Raw genomic sequence first — 15,091 nt, 5'->3', positions numbered from 1 at the left:
TAATAGCTAAGCCAGGTCAGAGGCTTCCAAAGCCCTATTCCACTCTACCTCCCTCCCCCTTGAGTAAGTGACTCTTCATTTTCTTCTTGTTTTATACATTTATCATCAGTCAGATAAGACATTCCAATTTTATTGTTGCTGCTGCTATACACCCATACACACAAGTGTAAAAGAAAAGGTCAACACAATGAATCAAAATTCAGAGCTCCACTTGGTTGTAGGTTTGTTAAGAGGCAGCTCTTCACCTACCAGCTGCTTGGGATCGACCTTGTTTGTTGTATATCCTTAAAATGTGGTTTCGCTACAGCTGCCTGGTGGCCAGTTTCATTCCCTCCCCTCACTCTGTGACCTGTGGCTTTTTTCTGTTTGTCTGTGGGCATATGAGGGACTCACAGCAGTAACTTTGCGTGAGATGATGAAAGACCTCATCTTTAAATGTAAAGAACCCCACCCATCTGCAATGGATGCAGCCACAGGAAAAAACTTATCAGGTATATATGACAGCAAAGTCTGTGTAAGATGAACAACAGGTCAATATGTGATATTCTGAGCCAAGTAAAACAAACTAAACATTTGAAGACAAAGACAAGTTAGATATTTATAAACTCTGAATTTAAAGTTGTAAAGAACTCAGACATTGCCTTGTCTAATTATTTCATTTTACTTATCAGACGATGTAAGACACAAACATTATTAGGAGAACAAGGGCCTTAGTAAAACTACTAGTAAGTAAAAGATAAAAGAGACAATTGAAAATGAGGCTATGAGTTATTTTTTTTTTAACCAATTGAACTCTCAATCTGGGGTCATTGCTGATCTTTTGAAGTTACCTTTATTTATATATTATACACGCACAGACTCACATACGCATACACTTACATATTTTAACTTTCAAAAGAAGTAACAAAGATTTGCTTACACACAAATTTTTTTCAACCTTTTCTTCCTGGAGTAAAGTCAGGGAAATCTCTGTCTTTTAAATGCGTCTGGTGAAAATTGGACACATTGCTAAGTTTGCTTTAGATTTGCTTTGGAAGGGGGATTTGATTTCAGTGGATTTGCTTTAAAAAGGGAGTCAGCATAGCATAAATGAGGAAGGCAATGTAGTACAGTAGGGCTGTGAAATCAGACTCCGACGACGACTTGGATCTCACTTACTACTTGGTAGCTTTGCCATCATGGACAAATTACGGAACCTTTTTGTGCTCTGGTTGCTTCTTCTGTGTATGGAGGTGATGATGGGACCCACCTCAAATGATTGGGAACATGCTATAACATGTAAAGCACTTAGAGCAATGCTAACCATGATAAAAGCTCAATAAAAATTCATTTCTCTTATTATTATTACTTTTTTTCCATTGTGGTAAAAAACACATAACATAAATTTACCCTCTTAACAATTTTTGTGAGTTCTACAGTATTGTTAACTATATGCACATTGTTGTACAACAGATTACTAAAACTTTTACATCTTGCATGACTGAGTCTCTGTATGCATTGAACAGCTCCGTTTCCCCCTCCCCTCAGCCCCTGGCATCCACCATTCTGCTTTGTGTTTCTATGAGTTTGATTGCTTTAGATACCTCATATCAGTGGAATCATGTTGTATTTGTTTTTTAGTGGCTGGTTTATTTCACTTAGCATAATGTCCTGAAGTTTCATCCATTGTAACTTATGCAGGATTTCTTTCTTTTTTAAGGCTGAATGATGCTCTATCACATGTATATACATTTTCTTTATCCATTCATCAGTTGATGGGCATTTAGATTGCTTCCACATCTTAGCTATTGCATTATAATTTCAATTTGGGTTTTAGTTAAACCCCCTGTGCCAGAAGCAGAAATTGGTTTAAATGATATTCAGTAAGGTGGTTTAGGAGAAGTTCAAGGCTCGTAAAATATTAATTAGCTACACCTTTTTAAACTAATATTTACTTGTTTGGACAGCTGAAAATTATAGCAAATTAATTTCACAATTGCTAGAGAGAGATGTGAGGAGAAAGAATGATTAATAGTACCATGGTAAAACGATTAAAAGAATATGTTTGTCCAAAGGCATAAATGTCTTATAAACGTTGAAAAAAAAAAGGAGAAACAGCATTAGCATCAAATTATGAGCCAGCTTTCCATGGGACACGTAGTATTTCCTTATAATAATCAAGGAAAGGTAAGGGAATTATTCTCCCAAACATACTGACAGAAATGTATTTGGTACAGCCTTTACAGAGGGCAATTTGAGAATATGTATAAAAAAGACAAAGAAGAAGCAGCCTTCTGATCTAGCCCTTCTACTTCAAGGAAATTACTTTAAGGAAATGATCTGGTATATGTCAAAAGATATAAAAAATAACATGATGTTTATCACAACAGTATTCTTAAATAGCAAAATAAACTGGTGATAGCCTTACTATGTGTGTGGTTTCACAATGGAAGTATAAGATTTTAGGGGGCGTACTTTTTCCCACTTAAAAATGTTTTAGGAACTTATTTCCTTAACTGCAAATATAGATCTACTGTGTCAGTTTATAGCATTCTACTATTGGTGATTGGTTCAGTAAATTATGATAAACCATGATAGAAAATACACAGCCATTAAAAACAATCATCTAGATCTACCCTTATATATATGAAAAAATGCTCAAGATAGATATTTGAATGAAAAAAAGTCTCCAAAACATCAGATATCATATACCATTTTTGTAAGCCCATGGAAATGCATGTATATACAAAGAAAATAAGTGACTATACACAGAAAAAAGTCTAAATGTTACCAGAGGTTATCTCTGAGAGTAGAATTCGAAATGACTTTTTTTTTTTTTTTTTTTTTGCGGTACGCGGGTCCCTCACTGTCGTGGCCTCTCCCATTGCAGAGCACAGGCTCCGGATGCGCAGGCTCAGCGGTCATGGCTCATGGGCCCAGCTGCTCCGCAGCATGTGGGATCTTCCCGGACCGGGGTGCAAACCCGTGTCCCCTGCATCGGCAGGTGGACTCTCAACCACTGCGCCACTAGGGAAGCCCCGAAATGACTTTTAAAACTTTTCCTTTTTCTAATGAACGTGTTTCAAAAAAACAAAAAACCTTTGGTCTGCCAAATATTGCTGGGCATTGTGGGAGAAAGAAATAGAAAGCAAAGCAGAGTCTACAGTCATAGGAGTCTAAATTTGCCATCAGACTATGAGCCTCTACCGATGTATGACTATCAGTCAGTTCTGTTGTCAGAATGGGGGGTGGGCCTGTAGTGAGGAAATGTCATCCGTGTGATGTCTTAGGGCTAGTTTCACTGGGCTTTCTGATCATGGGCTGCAGACCTGGCCTTAGCCAGCTGCCTCATAGTTGGACTTCTTTGGTTGTAACACACACCTAGCCCAAGATCTGTTCCAGTGTCTCAATGCTATTGAAAACCCAACTCAGAGACACTGCTGGTATCTTTGGTTTGCGTACATGCAGGAGTCTGAGGCATGTAAGTATATTTGAGTATCTGTTTTTAATGGCCTGCATTGTTTCTCAGATGTTAGAAGGTACAGTTGATTTAGGGGCTGCCTGAAGCACAGTGTTTTCAGTTGGTTGGTGAATAATAGTTTCTTCTAAATTGTTCTGTCCACGTAAGCACCTGTATTCACATCCTTTAGAATAGGTGATTTGCACTAGTAAGAGCCTTCTTTCCTAGTTGCTATAGGAGAAGTAGCTTCTTCATTTGTTTTAGAAGTGGGAGGGAATGCCAGAGGACTTCCAATCTCTTTGGCGTCTCAAAGTCCTGTCTCAGGTGCTTGTGTCTTCAGTGTCTCTGTGTATGAACGGGAGCATCTTCAGGGTTTCTGCCCCATCCCTGTCGAGGTCCTAGCATTGCCCAGTGCCTTGTTGCAGTACCGGAAGTTGTATTCTTTCTCTTGCTCGGCTTTCAGTCTTGTTCCAGCTGACAAACATTGTGAATGGAAGACAGCCAAGAACTGCATGCAGGGTGGGACAAAGGCCTTTTGGAAGCTTGCTTTTGCCAAAATAGAAACAGCTACCCTCACCCTCACCCTGGCCCTGAGCTTTTCACAGCATCATATGGTTGCACAAAAGACGAAATGTGTTCTTTGCATTGAACAGCTCTCGGCCTGGTTGTAGCAGGATGAGTGCTTAGCATCTTACCTGCTCAGGAAGATATACCATCCCAGTACTTGAGCTGCCAGAACTAGAAGTGGCTTTGTATGCTACGTAATGGGAACTTTATCCAAGTTACAATAAAAATCTCATATGGGGAGAATAATGCCCCAAATGTTTGCTCTTCTGATATCAGAGTAAAAGGGGTACAAAGAGACATTAACCCCGCTCAATAGAGGTTAACATTTACCTGCTTCATCCCCCTTAATTTTCAAAAAAATGAATTAGAGAGTTATTGATATTTCACTGCAGGGAGGCCTCCAGCTCTACTCCATCACCAAGAAGCCTGAGTAAAGGCTAAAAGGGGTGTTTCTCTGGAAGGAATTAAAACACACACACACACACACACACACACACACACACACACACACACACACACACACACACACACACACACACTCCCAGAATTTAATCTCTGAACAGTGTTATCTTTCTAGTAAGAGAGCTCAGATCTTGCTTCCCTGTGACCTTCCAAGTTTCAGTCTGTGTTCTGTCTATCAGAAATTCCTCCTTCCCACCCACGAGTACCCTTCTGTTGTGGGAGAAGGAGGGCCCTTTCCAGTCTTTTGTCTGTGGCCAAGCCAACGCTCAAACTGTGGTTTTCTCTGAGTCTCCTTGCTGAGGCATTGCTGTTTCCCACACCCAATAAAGAAGCAAAGGGCTTGTGCTTGTTGACCAGGTCTTATACAGCTGGTGCTTATACAGTTCTTACATTCCCAGGACATTGACTGATGACGGTGCAGCCCCCATCCCTGGGTTAACCCACAAGTGCAGAGTGCTAATACTGTATATCCAAACCTCACATTTTTTAGAAATTATATGGAGAGAACTTTATATAATTCTTCTGCTTGTTTTTGAATGAATATCAGGACAAAACAGTTCATACAATCTGTCATTGGTAGAGTTGTAGGATTAGGGCCAATACAGGCTATGGGGTATACCTGGGGAGGCTGATTTCTGCCAGTAGTCTAAAAACATCTATTTATATGTCTGCCTTTAACATTACCTGAGTACTTTCCTGGTTTGCTTCTTAATCAGATTTGATTACTTTAATCTCATTCCACTTAGTCTTGGCTTTGGTGAAACACCTGGGGACTTGTCCACATTACTGACTTTTGGGAGTTTTGGATGGCATAGAGTTGTGATAATTTCATTACCTATTCAGTATATGAGCATGTGATCACCAAACAACAAATGAGAACCTGGAAGCTTTTTACTGTATTCGGAAAAAGTATCTGCTTTTTTGAGATGCAGCACATGTTACATTGAGGCTGAAACAAGCTTGACTCTTTGGTAGATTGAGAATTATATCTCAGCTCAGTTAGGGTTCCACTTGGCTGCATGTAATAGGGCACCCCCCCCACACACACCCATGGCTTAAACAAGTTAGAGGTTTATTTTCTTTCCCCAGTATAGTCAGAAATCTAGAGCTAGGTGCTCCTAAAGTCCGTGGTGCTATCAGGAACCCGTGCTCCTCCTGTCTTTCTCCTCTGCGGTCCGTTAACAAGTAACTTCCACCCTATGGAAGTTACCTATGCCTGTCCACCTCTAGGTAGATATCCATGTTCTGGGTGGGGAGAAGAAGAGCAGTAAAGGGCAAAAGTTGTGCACCAACCAACCCAGTCTGCCCCCTTTAAAGAGCTTTCCCAGAACCTGTACCTGGAAACTTCTGTTTACAACTCAGAACTAGGTCACATGGTTATCTCAAGGTACAGGAGAGATTGGGAAATGTAATTTTTTAGCTGGGCACACATTATTACCCAAACAAAATCAGGGCAGTTTTATTGGGAAGAAAGGAAGAATTATTAGTACCCAAGCAAGTGAGTCCCCTAAGCAATAAATTCTTCTGATTTATTTTATTTTGTGTTTTGAGATAAAGACTGATCTTATTACTTATGGAACATTGGTGTCTAAGGTCCTGCCACAAAATTTGCATCTAGGAAGGTGAATTTATTTTTGTTTGGGGTCTATAGAAGGGCTTACTTACATTTTGTGGCTGAGTATAAGTTGAACACATACCACACTAGGCACTATTCAAACTCCAGAGAATGGTCCTATTACAAGATTACATCTCTACGTAAACACAAACTTGCCTATTTTCTTTTATGGGAATTTAACTGATGCTTAAAAAAAAAATCAATAGTTGGTATAATGTGAGTTGTTTTTTTTTTTTCATTCATGTTGTAAATGCTTATTAAGCACCTTTTATGCACAAGGCATTCTACTAGGCAGTTAGTGAAACAAAAATTAATCAGATATAAATCCAGGCATTTCCAGTATGAATTGTCCAGAAGCAGAAAAAAGTACATATATAAGTGCCTGTAATACAAGGTAGAATGTGCTAAATGTGATAAGACACATACAAATACATTTTTATAAGCATTTGGAAGAGGGAAAGATCATTTCTGCCAAAGAGAATTGAGTAAATATGATCTGGGGAACCTACACATATGTTTTCACTTTAAGAGTTTGTTTTTGCAGCTAGTGAGCATCATTATAAGACTAGAAAACTATGTTGAAAAACGTAGAACCAACTACCATTCACAAGTCATTACAGATAAGCAGACTTACATATCAGCCCGTCCTTTGGTTCCTCAGTAAAAGGCAGTAGTTTGGGAAGGAAGGGAGCATTTCAGTTTCTACTGTGTGCCTGGCACTTTGATTTATTTCAAGAAACCTTTACTGAGTGCCTGGGCTACATTTACTTATGTGATCTTCATTTAATCCCCAACAATCCAGCCAAGTGATTATAATTGTTTTATGAGGAAGCTAAAGCTCAGAGAGGTTAAGTAACTTGAAAAGGCCACCCAGTGTATAAGTGACAGAGCCTGCATTTGAGCCCAAGCACATTGGACTGCAGAGCCATGCTCCTTTCCACTTACCTGAGTGTCTCCTTTTCGCTGATGACCTAATCTGGTTTTGTAGCCATAGTAAGTGTTGAACAGTCACTTCCTTCTTCAACCCAGTCTAGTGGCAGGTCCTAGAACCAGCTGCCTGAAACTTGGTTTTCATTTGGATACTTTGATTTGTACTCAGAAAGTTAATCTGTTACCTGCTCAAATCTTGTTAGAACTTGACTTCCTTTTGACTTTTCAATAATTGATTTTTGTAATAAATAACTACATATAGATGGTACAAAATTCAAAAAGGTACAAATGATATCTAGTAAAAAATTAGTTTCCCTCTCCCCCTGACCCCTAGCTGACAGTTCTTTTCCATGGAGGATGCCAGTTATTTTTAAGAGCCTTTCAAAATTGTTCTGTGCAGATACCAACATTGTATATATGTTTATGTGTGTGTATTGGCATATAACTGTATGTTTGTATGTATCCTTTTTTCTTTTTTACTCAAGTAGAAGCTTACTATACTCACTGTTCTGATCTTGCTCTTTTTATTCATCTTTTTATTTGTATTTAGATGTCCCAGGAAGATTTTTTAATAAAAGGAAAACTCAGTGAATTTGAAATACGGTTGTCACCAGGGCAACATGTATTAAATAGATGTTCTTACTGATGGCAGTTCCGTCACAGTGTGAAAAATCTAACTCAGTAAAGAATGTTTTTATTTCCAAGAGCATTTCACTAACAGTGGTTTTCCTCCTCTACTACTCATCCAGTGAACGTGTTTATGGATGGTCGACATAGGACTCTTCAGCCCCCATTCTGAGTTCTGATCTTCTCCCCACCCTGAATGAGGCATCTTTCAAGCACTCTTCAGTCGAAGCTCACTTATTGGGAGGCAGTGGTGAAAATAGAAGCCTAGGTTAGCCCTCTCCTGCCTCCCTCCTTCCTCCCAGTTGAATCTCTCCCACAGATTCTGAGGCCCTCAGATATGGAAACAGTGCTTGAAAGGAGTGGGTTTGTTTTTGAGCCAGTCCCCACAAGCTGGCCTCTGCTGCACCCCTTGGTTTCTGCAGATCACCCAACCCCTTGCCTCCCCCACTCCCACGTACACCCCCATGTACACACTCTGCAGCCCCAGGCTCCTGGCTTTGCCCCTGGGCTCACGTCTTCCTCAGCTCCCCTTCTGTGGTCAGAGATAGAGGCAAGCGAACAGCTCTTCAGTTCCCTTTCGGGTGGTTTCCAGAGACGGGGAACATCTCAGTCCAGTTGGTCTGTGTGAAAAAGCCCCAATCCTCCACCTCTGAAATCACTGTGCTCTTTGTCAAGCCTCTCAGCCAAACACATTCCCTCCACACGAGACCCCCTCCCTGATCCCCCACTCATACCTGCCCAGCCTGGAGCCCTTGGACACAGTTTCCTGAAATGGGACCTTCCAAGGCATGAGTATAGGAGGGTTGGTTAACATGTATTTACTAAAGCTACCCAGTTTGTCTCTTATATCTTAAAAAATAAGTTTACCTGGTGAAGTTCACCTAACAGGTGAATGTAAGAGCATCTGAACTTATTCCTTTAGGCCTTGCCATGAGGAAATGACATTTCTTCCATGCCTCTTAAAATGTCGTGCCTACAAATAGATATCAGTTGCCAGAAATCCTTTTAATAAAAAGTCCTACGTATTTTGTCAATTATATTATTTTCCTCCTAATATTATTTTACATTTAAAGCTTTTATGAAGCAATGCATATTGAAAGCAGTGTTAACACAATTGAAGAATCAGGAACAAAATTTGGGACACAAAAAAACTATTTCTAATGGGGTGAATTAAGCTGTAAGAGTTTTTTTAAGCCTCTCCCTGAGGAAGTGTACAATTAAATACATCCTTACTGCAGGTACATGTTGGTGTTTGTGACATCTAGATGGTTTTTAGGTCATTATTTAGTAGTTGTAGGCTTACCCTCTGAGCGAAAATACCCTTGTTTTGCTCTGGTATTTGTATATAGTAACTACTATTGATGTAGTAATTTTACTTTGAAAGTGTTTTCAAGTGTAGTTTTATGTTAATCTTTAGGTCATCAAGGTGTTACTACGCCACACTGGCTCCTTCCCTTTCCTCCAAGGTACGAACCTTCTAGAGGAGTTCAGAGTTCTGGGAGTGGGCTGGAATTGAGTCAGGCTTCAAGTCACTTTTGTTCTGTGCTGTATTTCTAGTACTCGATACCCAGCAAGAGGCATTCATTAAATACTTGTTGACTTTAACAATGAAGGGATACTAAGACTGAGAGAGACCAAATGCTCCTCTAATTCACGCATATGGACAATACATAGTACCCAGCCGCCCTGAGTCCTACTCCAGTGTACTTTCAGCAAGATAATCTCAACTCTCTGCTAAAAGAGATTTTCCTTCCCTGAACCTAAACCTGCATTGGCTTTATTGGAGGAGAAGTTTTTCCTTAAAAATTACTTAATTTTAACGGTTTCCCATTTCCTTTTGTCCCACCTCAGGATTGCAAACCAGTTACTGACTTACCGCAAACTAATTCGCGAAGGGCATCTCCATCTTTCATTTTTTTCTTTTTCTCGTAGGTGATCTTTGGCAGCCAGACACTACCTAACTCCAATTTATGGACAATAAATAACGGTGCAGCTTGCAGAATTTCAAGCGCCACAGCTAGTGGCCAGAAGCCAACCACTCTGCCACAAACAGTGGTGCCGGCTCCAAGCTCTTCCTCTTCCCTGGTCCCCAAGCCCCCGTCCAATCACAAACAAGTCCTCAGAAAGGCAGCATCCCAGAGGGCTTCCAAGTAAGTTTTCAGTAATCTTCTGTTCAGTTTCTTCTGAGTTGTGTCAATTCTATGCAAACAGTACTCTCTATTTCTGGAGGCTCGAGACAGTTTGTGCTGAAATGTTGAAAAGAACACCTGATGGGGAATAAAGGCTAACTGGTTCTCAGCACCCGGCTACAAATTAGAATCACCTGGGGAGCTATTGCAACATGGCCAATGTCCAGGCTGTGTCCTGTGGGAGGGGCAGGCACTGCTCTTTTATGTTCCCCAGTGGTTGTGATGAGTGCTGCCACTGGCAGGGTTCAGGGTCATTGCTAACTAACTCTTCTGGCCTCTAGCAGGAACCTCAGTCAGACAGTGCACTGGGTAACAGTGCTGAACTGTGGGCTTGGAGGGAGGAAATGAAAACTTCCTCCTGGATGTGTTTTTCTTTTGGTCATTCTACAGAGTTAGATCTTTTCATATATATTTCAGATAAAATGCAATACTCTTCCCTCACCCCCACCCTTGTTTCTTCATTTTTAGGCATTTGAAAGGGAAGACATAGGATTGGGATTTCATTAGAGGGATTAACTTCATTGACCTTAGTCATCAGGCTCTGTGTAGCAACAATATTTCTAATACCTTTTGTCATCTACCTGTTTTACCTCAAAAAAGACATTTCCGTACCTGAATCACGTTTTTTAGGTCACGTCCTTCACTGTACCTCCAGCCATCTTCCCTAGTAAACCAGAAGTGGACTGGTAAAAGGAGTGCTGGTTCTAACAGCCCCTCTCCATTTAAAATTGGGGAACTTATCAAAGATGTCTGGAAGAGGCAGGCATTCCCTGATGGATAAAGGCCTAGAGGAGGTTTGTGTATTTCTCTTGTTCTCATTGAGGCTCCCCATTCATTTGTCCTTCACAAAATCAATTTTAGTTGTAAGAAGGAATCCTAGGGCATAGAAGAAGCAGTTAGTGTTTTTCCCCCCTTGGTTAATGAATCAAATTCTGGATTTGGATCGAAAACAATCCCTCGTGGTTGTTTTAATAGTATTGCTGCCATTATTCATTTATCCAACAAACGTTTATTCAGTGCCTACCAAGTGCCAAGCACTGTTCTAAGAATAACAGGCATCGTAATGACTTTATAGAACTATCTGGAGCAGTAGGAGAGGGCAGTGGGAAGGCTGCAGTTCGTGGTTGAGAGCCAATAGCATGATCAGAAGGATGTATGGTCCCTCACCCTAGAAAGAATAGCCTTGAATCCTTAAGAGTGCAGCCTCTGGAGCCAGCCTGCCTGTGTCCCATCCCACCCACCCCCCCCTACACACACACACACACACACACACACACACACACACACACACACTTTATTAACGTGAGATCTTCCACAAGTTACAAATTACTTAAACTCTTGACTTCAGTTTCCTTATTTGTGAAGTGGGGATAACAAAGTGTATTTGCTTCATAGGACAGTTGATAAATATTAGCAGACTTAATATCTGTAAAGTACATAGCACAAGACCTAGCACACTTAAGAACTCAGTAAGCCTTAGTAACCATTATAAGCATTCCAAAACCACACTTTCATTCCCAGGTTTGAGAAGCCCACAGTTAGGTGGGAATATCAGTGAGTTGGATATGAATGTTGAATTTGCCAGTGTGCTCCTGGTTTGTGGCTGTTCCAATCATTGCTGAGATGGCCCGTGGTGCCCCTGTGGCTAGTCTGCTGGTGGAGAGGGGGGCTCCGTCAGCAGGCAGCAGGGCTGGACATTCGAGGACCCCACTCACTGCCCTGAACTCATGCTGGCAGGAGAGCACTTCAGGCTTCTGAGATGGAATTGCAGCTCTATGGACAAACTTTGCTTTGCTGCATTTTTGTGGTTTCTTCTCTCTGACGGGCAGGAGTGTGGGAAAACCGGAAGCAGCTCAGCACCAAAAAAGCACAGAAGAGGGGGGGAAAGCAAGATTTCTTCAGAATTTAAGAAATATAATCCAAGTATCAAAAGGCATGCTATGAGGCGTTGTTCCAGGAAATAGTTTCCAATTTGCCTTTAAAACTCTAGCACAAGTCTCTGAAGCTAAACAAGTTAGCACTAATGGAGACCTGAACATCCTTTCCCTTATATGTAAACTGTAGTGCCGTGAGGCCCCTGCTGTTTTCAATATGCTTCCGACTCTTAGGAAAAAGAATAGCATTGTTTTTCTCTGAACTGACTCAATGAAAAGTTCCCCCTAGGAAGTATCTAGGTAAAGTTTTTAAAAATAATCTTTTTATTTAAGAATTATTTTAGATTTACAGAAAAGCTGTCAAGATAGTACACATAAAGATAAATAAACCCAGTTTTCCCCACGGTTAACATCCTATACTGCCATGGTACATTTGAAGACTGCCATACTAAGAAACTGTCATCGGTACATTACTATGAACTAAACTCCATACTGTATTTGGATTGATGAAGTTATTTTTAATCTAGAGAAACCTTTCATGGCTCCCGAAATCAGGATCCTGAGTATCAGTCGATACACTACTCTTATTGTTCTGAAGTAATTCTTGTTCCTAGCAAGCGTAGTAAGTTACTTAACATCTGTGGGACTCAGTTTCCTATTTAAAATAGGGATAATAATAGTACCTGCCTCATGGGGTTTTTAAGAGAAATAAATGAATTAATGAATGTCAAGCACAAATACAGTGCCTGGTACATAATAAATGCTAAATAAATGTTAGGTATTATGGTTAATACTAAGTTGGCACTTCAAGAAATTTTCATGTAATTTTTTACTTTCTTCCTGCAAGATGTGTTGCTTCATTTGCTTGGAGCTTATTGCGGCCTTTATTCGGGCTCAGTTCAGATGAATCCGGAACCCTCAGTTATGACTGGAGGGAGATACAGAGTCACACTCAGGAATGCCATAGTTGTCCCAAGAGACACAGCTAATGAGAAGTCGTGATGAGCTTTTGACCGTGCCAAGCCCTGTGTTTTTGGTTGAACTTCAGGCTTCTCCTAGCACAGCAGTTGGCACTGGACAAATATAGAAGCAATTTCCAAGAGCATCAAAGTTTCCACATCCTAGAGGGTTGAGTCTAGAGAACAATGGAACATAAAAGATGGAATGTCGTTTGGATTTTGGTGCAAAGGGAATTGAGAATCAGAACAGTGGGGTCCTGTTTCTTTATGATAGTAGTCAGGTCACTTTTCCTCTAAAGGTTTCAGCTTCCCATCTGTAAAACAAAACCCACTGTCCCCACTGAATAATTAACCAAAATAACCTGTTTTCAGTCTATTCTGTTGAAAGATTTTTAATGAACACGTTTGTTTTTTAATATTGATGCTTTACAGCCATTTTCCTCATCCTTTCTTGGCCCAACAGTTCTTTGTTACAGTTCTCAAATTCATATATTTATATTTCCTTTAGCTAAATCTCACTTGTCAATTCTGTGAAGAGAGTGGTTTAGAATTTTTTTTTACCTTTTCCATGGTGCCAATACCCTTTTTTGATTTTCCTCTTTAATGTTTGTAACACTTCATAATTTAGTACCAACTTCAGATCCTCCTTTCAAAACTATTTGTGGTATTTCTTCCAAGCAGTCAGCTGAACTAGGAAGGATGACAGCCTGTGAACAACTGCATGCATATGAACTGTTCCTTCCTTGTAAAAGACCTCTTTTTTTTTCAGAGCCAGAATCACACTCTCCAGGAAATATGGAGAAAGAAACCTGAGATGATTAAAGTTTGCCAGGGAGGTGGGCAAAACTCATAGACTAGAGATGAATTTGGAAGGGCAGGGTCAAAGCTGTTTACCTTGGGACTTCTCTGAAGAAAGAAAACTGTATGAGAAACACCAGACTTAACACATTTTTGACCGGAGACGTATTACGGCCACAGGCATTCGTTTCTGCAAAAATCCCCCAGTCAATAATGTGTTAACTAAAGGACTTTTCTTTAAATAGCTGGGGTTACCTTTCCTTGCCAGGTTTTAGGATATCCTGCCTCAGGGTGACCTCAGTAGAAATTGAAGTCAACTGCCGTTCAGTGTCAGCACCCAGGACAGTGGTGTTTGCTAAAGGCTGCCAGGGAGTAGGAAGGAGGAAAGCAATCGAGAGCCCGGGAGCATGTTAAACCAAATACCAATTAATGTGACTGGAACATTTGGTGATGTCAGCAATGTGATGGAGGTGTCAGAAAAATATAAAAATAAGGATCAGGAAAAAAATATGCTCTATCTTTTTAACATATGAGTCATTAACAGGAGGCAAAGTGATCAGGAGTTACAATGGTCCAAAAGTAGGGTCTTGATGTGAGCACTGAAGATGTCATATTATAGGTTAACCATCTTCTCTCAGCCTTTCAGCCTTTTATTATGTGTAGTTTCAAGAAATATAATTGAATCTGTAGCATATCCATCCTTAAATATAAGATTTCTAAATTATGCATTTCCCAAATATATAATCATAGACTTTCAGTGCTGGAAGATAAAGGCCTGGATGAAGGCACAATGTCGGGCTTTGGGTGTAGCAAGGTATACAGATGGTCAGTGGCAGAACCAAAGCCAGAATTCATATCCCCCACTGTGCTAACCCCATACTCTTCTCAGTAGACCACTGATTTCAGACCCCTCCCCCACCCCCCCACCAGTCCATGCACATCCATTCTGTACAGCAAGTGGCAGATTAATCATCCTAAAATACTGCCTTTGGGAAAAATGCAGTGTCAGCACTTAGGAACTCACTTCCGTTCCTTTCCACGCCAGTTTTACCACTTAAGTGGCCAATGAAATACTCAAGAGGAGGAAGAATTAGTGTCACCCTCATACTGCGGTGTTGGGGAAATGTCTGTTAGATGTAGCACAAGAAGGATTGCATAGAACAACAACATCGAGGGCTTTATATACTGCCTGTCTATGGGAGTGCAGTGTAGGAAAATACTGGGAGCCCTGGAATACACCAGACAATGCCCTCTCACTCTAAGGGGTAGGCCTGGGGCTAGAAAGAGCTAAGGGCCAGTTGAGGAGTCACCACTTAGACTCCCTTTCCTCTACCAGGCCTCAGCGTTTGGACCTCAGTGGTGGCATTAGGAGATCTTAGGAATTGGTTTGGGCATGACGACGATGACATCAGTCAGAGAACTAGGTACTAGTAATCACTTCTAACCAAAAGTTGCCATTGGGATATGTACGGTCCAGTGGGGAGAGAAATACGTGAGAGTCATAGAATGATGGATCTTCCTTTGGTGATTCATACTTAGGTAATTTAAATTAAAATCTTACTTCTCATTCCTGCTTGCTGGGATGTTAAAATGGTAATATAAATGTTGGGTATTTCCCATCTCTCACTTCC

The 15,091-nt window shown here is 40.7% G+C and overlaps 1 protein-coding gene across 12 annotated transcripts in view; it reads left to right on the top strand.

The window, feature by feature from the left end:
• TTLL5 (tubulin tyrosine ligase like 5) overlaps window positions 1–15,091 on the top strand; it is a 305,934-nt gene that overhangs the window by 217,855 nt on the left and 72,988 nt on the right. For all 12 annotated transcript variants that reach the window (XM_079908860.1, XM_079908866.1, XM_079908864.1 and 9 more), the window contains one exon: window positions 9,573–9,790. In XM_079908860.1, coding sequence (XP_079764986.1) covers window positions 9,573–9,790 — 218 coding nt within the window. The remainder of the gene's footprint in view (window positions 1–9,572; window positions 9,791–15,091) is intronic.

The sequence above is a fragment of the Stenella coeruleoalba genome, assembly GCF_951394435.1.
Source record: "Stenella coeruleoalba genome assembly, chromosome: 2".
NCBI classification, from domain to species: domain Eukaryota; kingdom Metazoa; phylum Chordata; class Mammalia; order Artiodactyla; family Delphinidae; genus Stenella; species Stenella coeruleoalba.
This window is presented reverse-complemented; position numbering and strand designations above follow the sequence as displayed.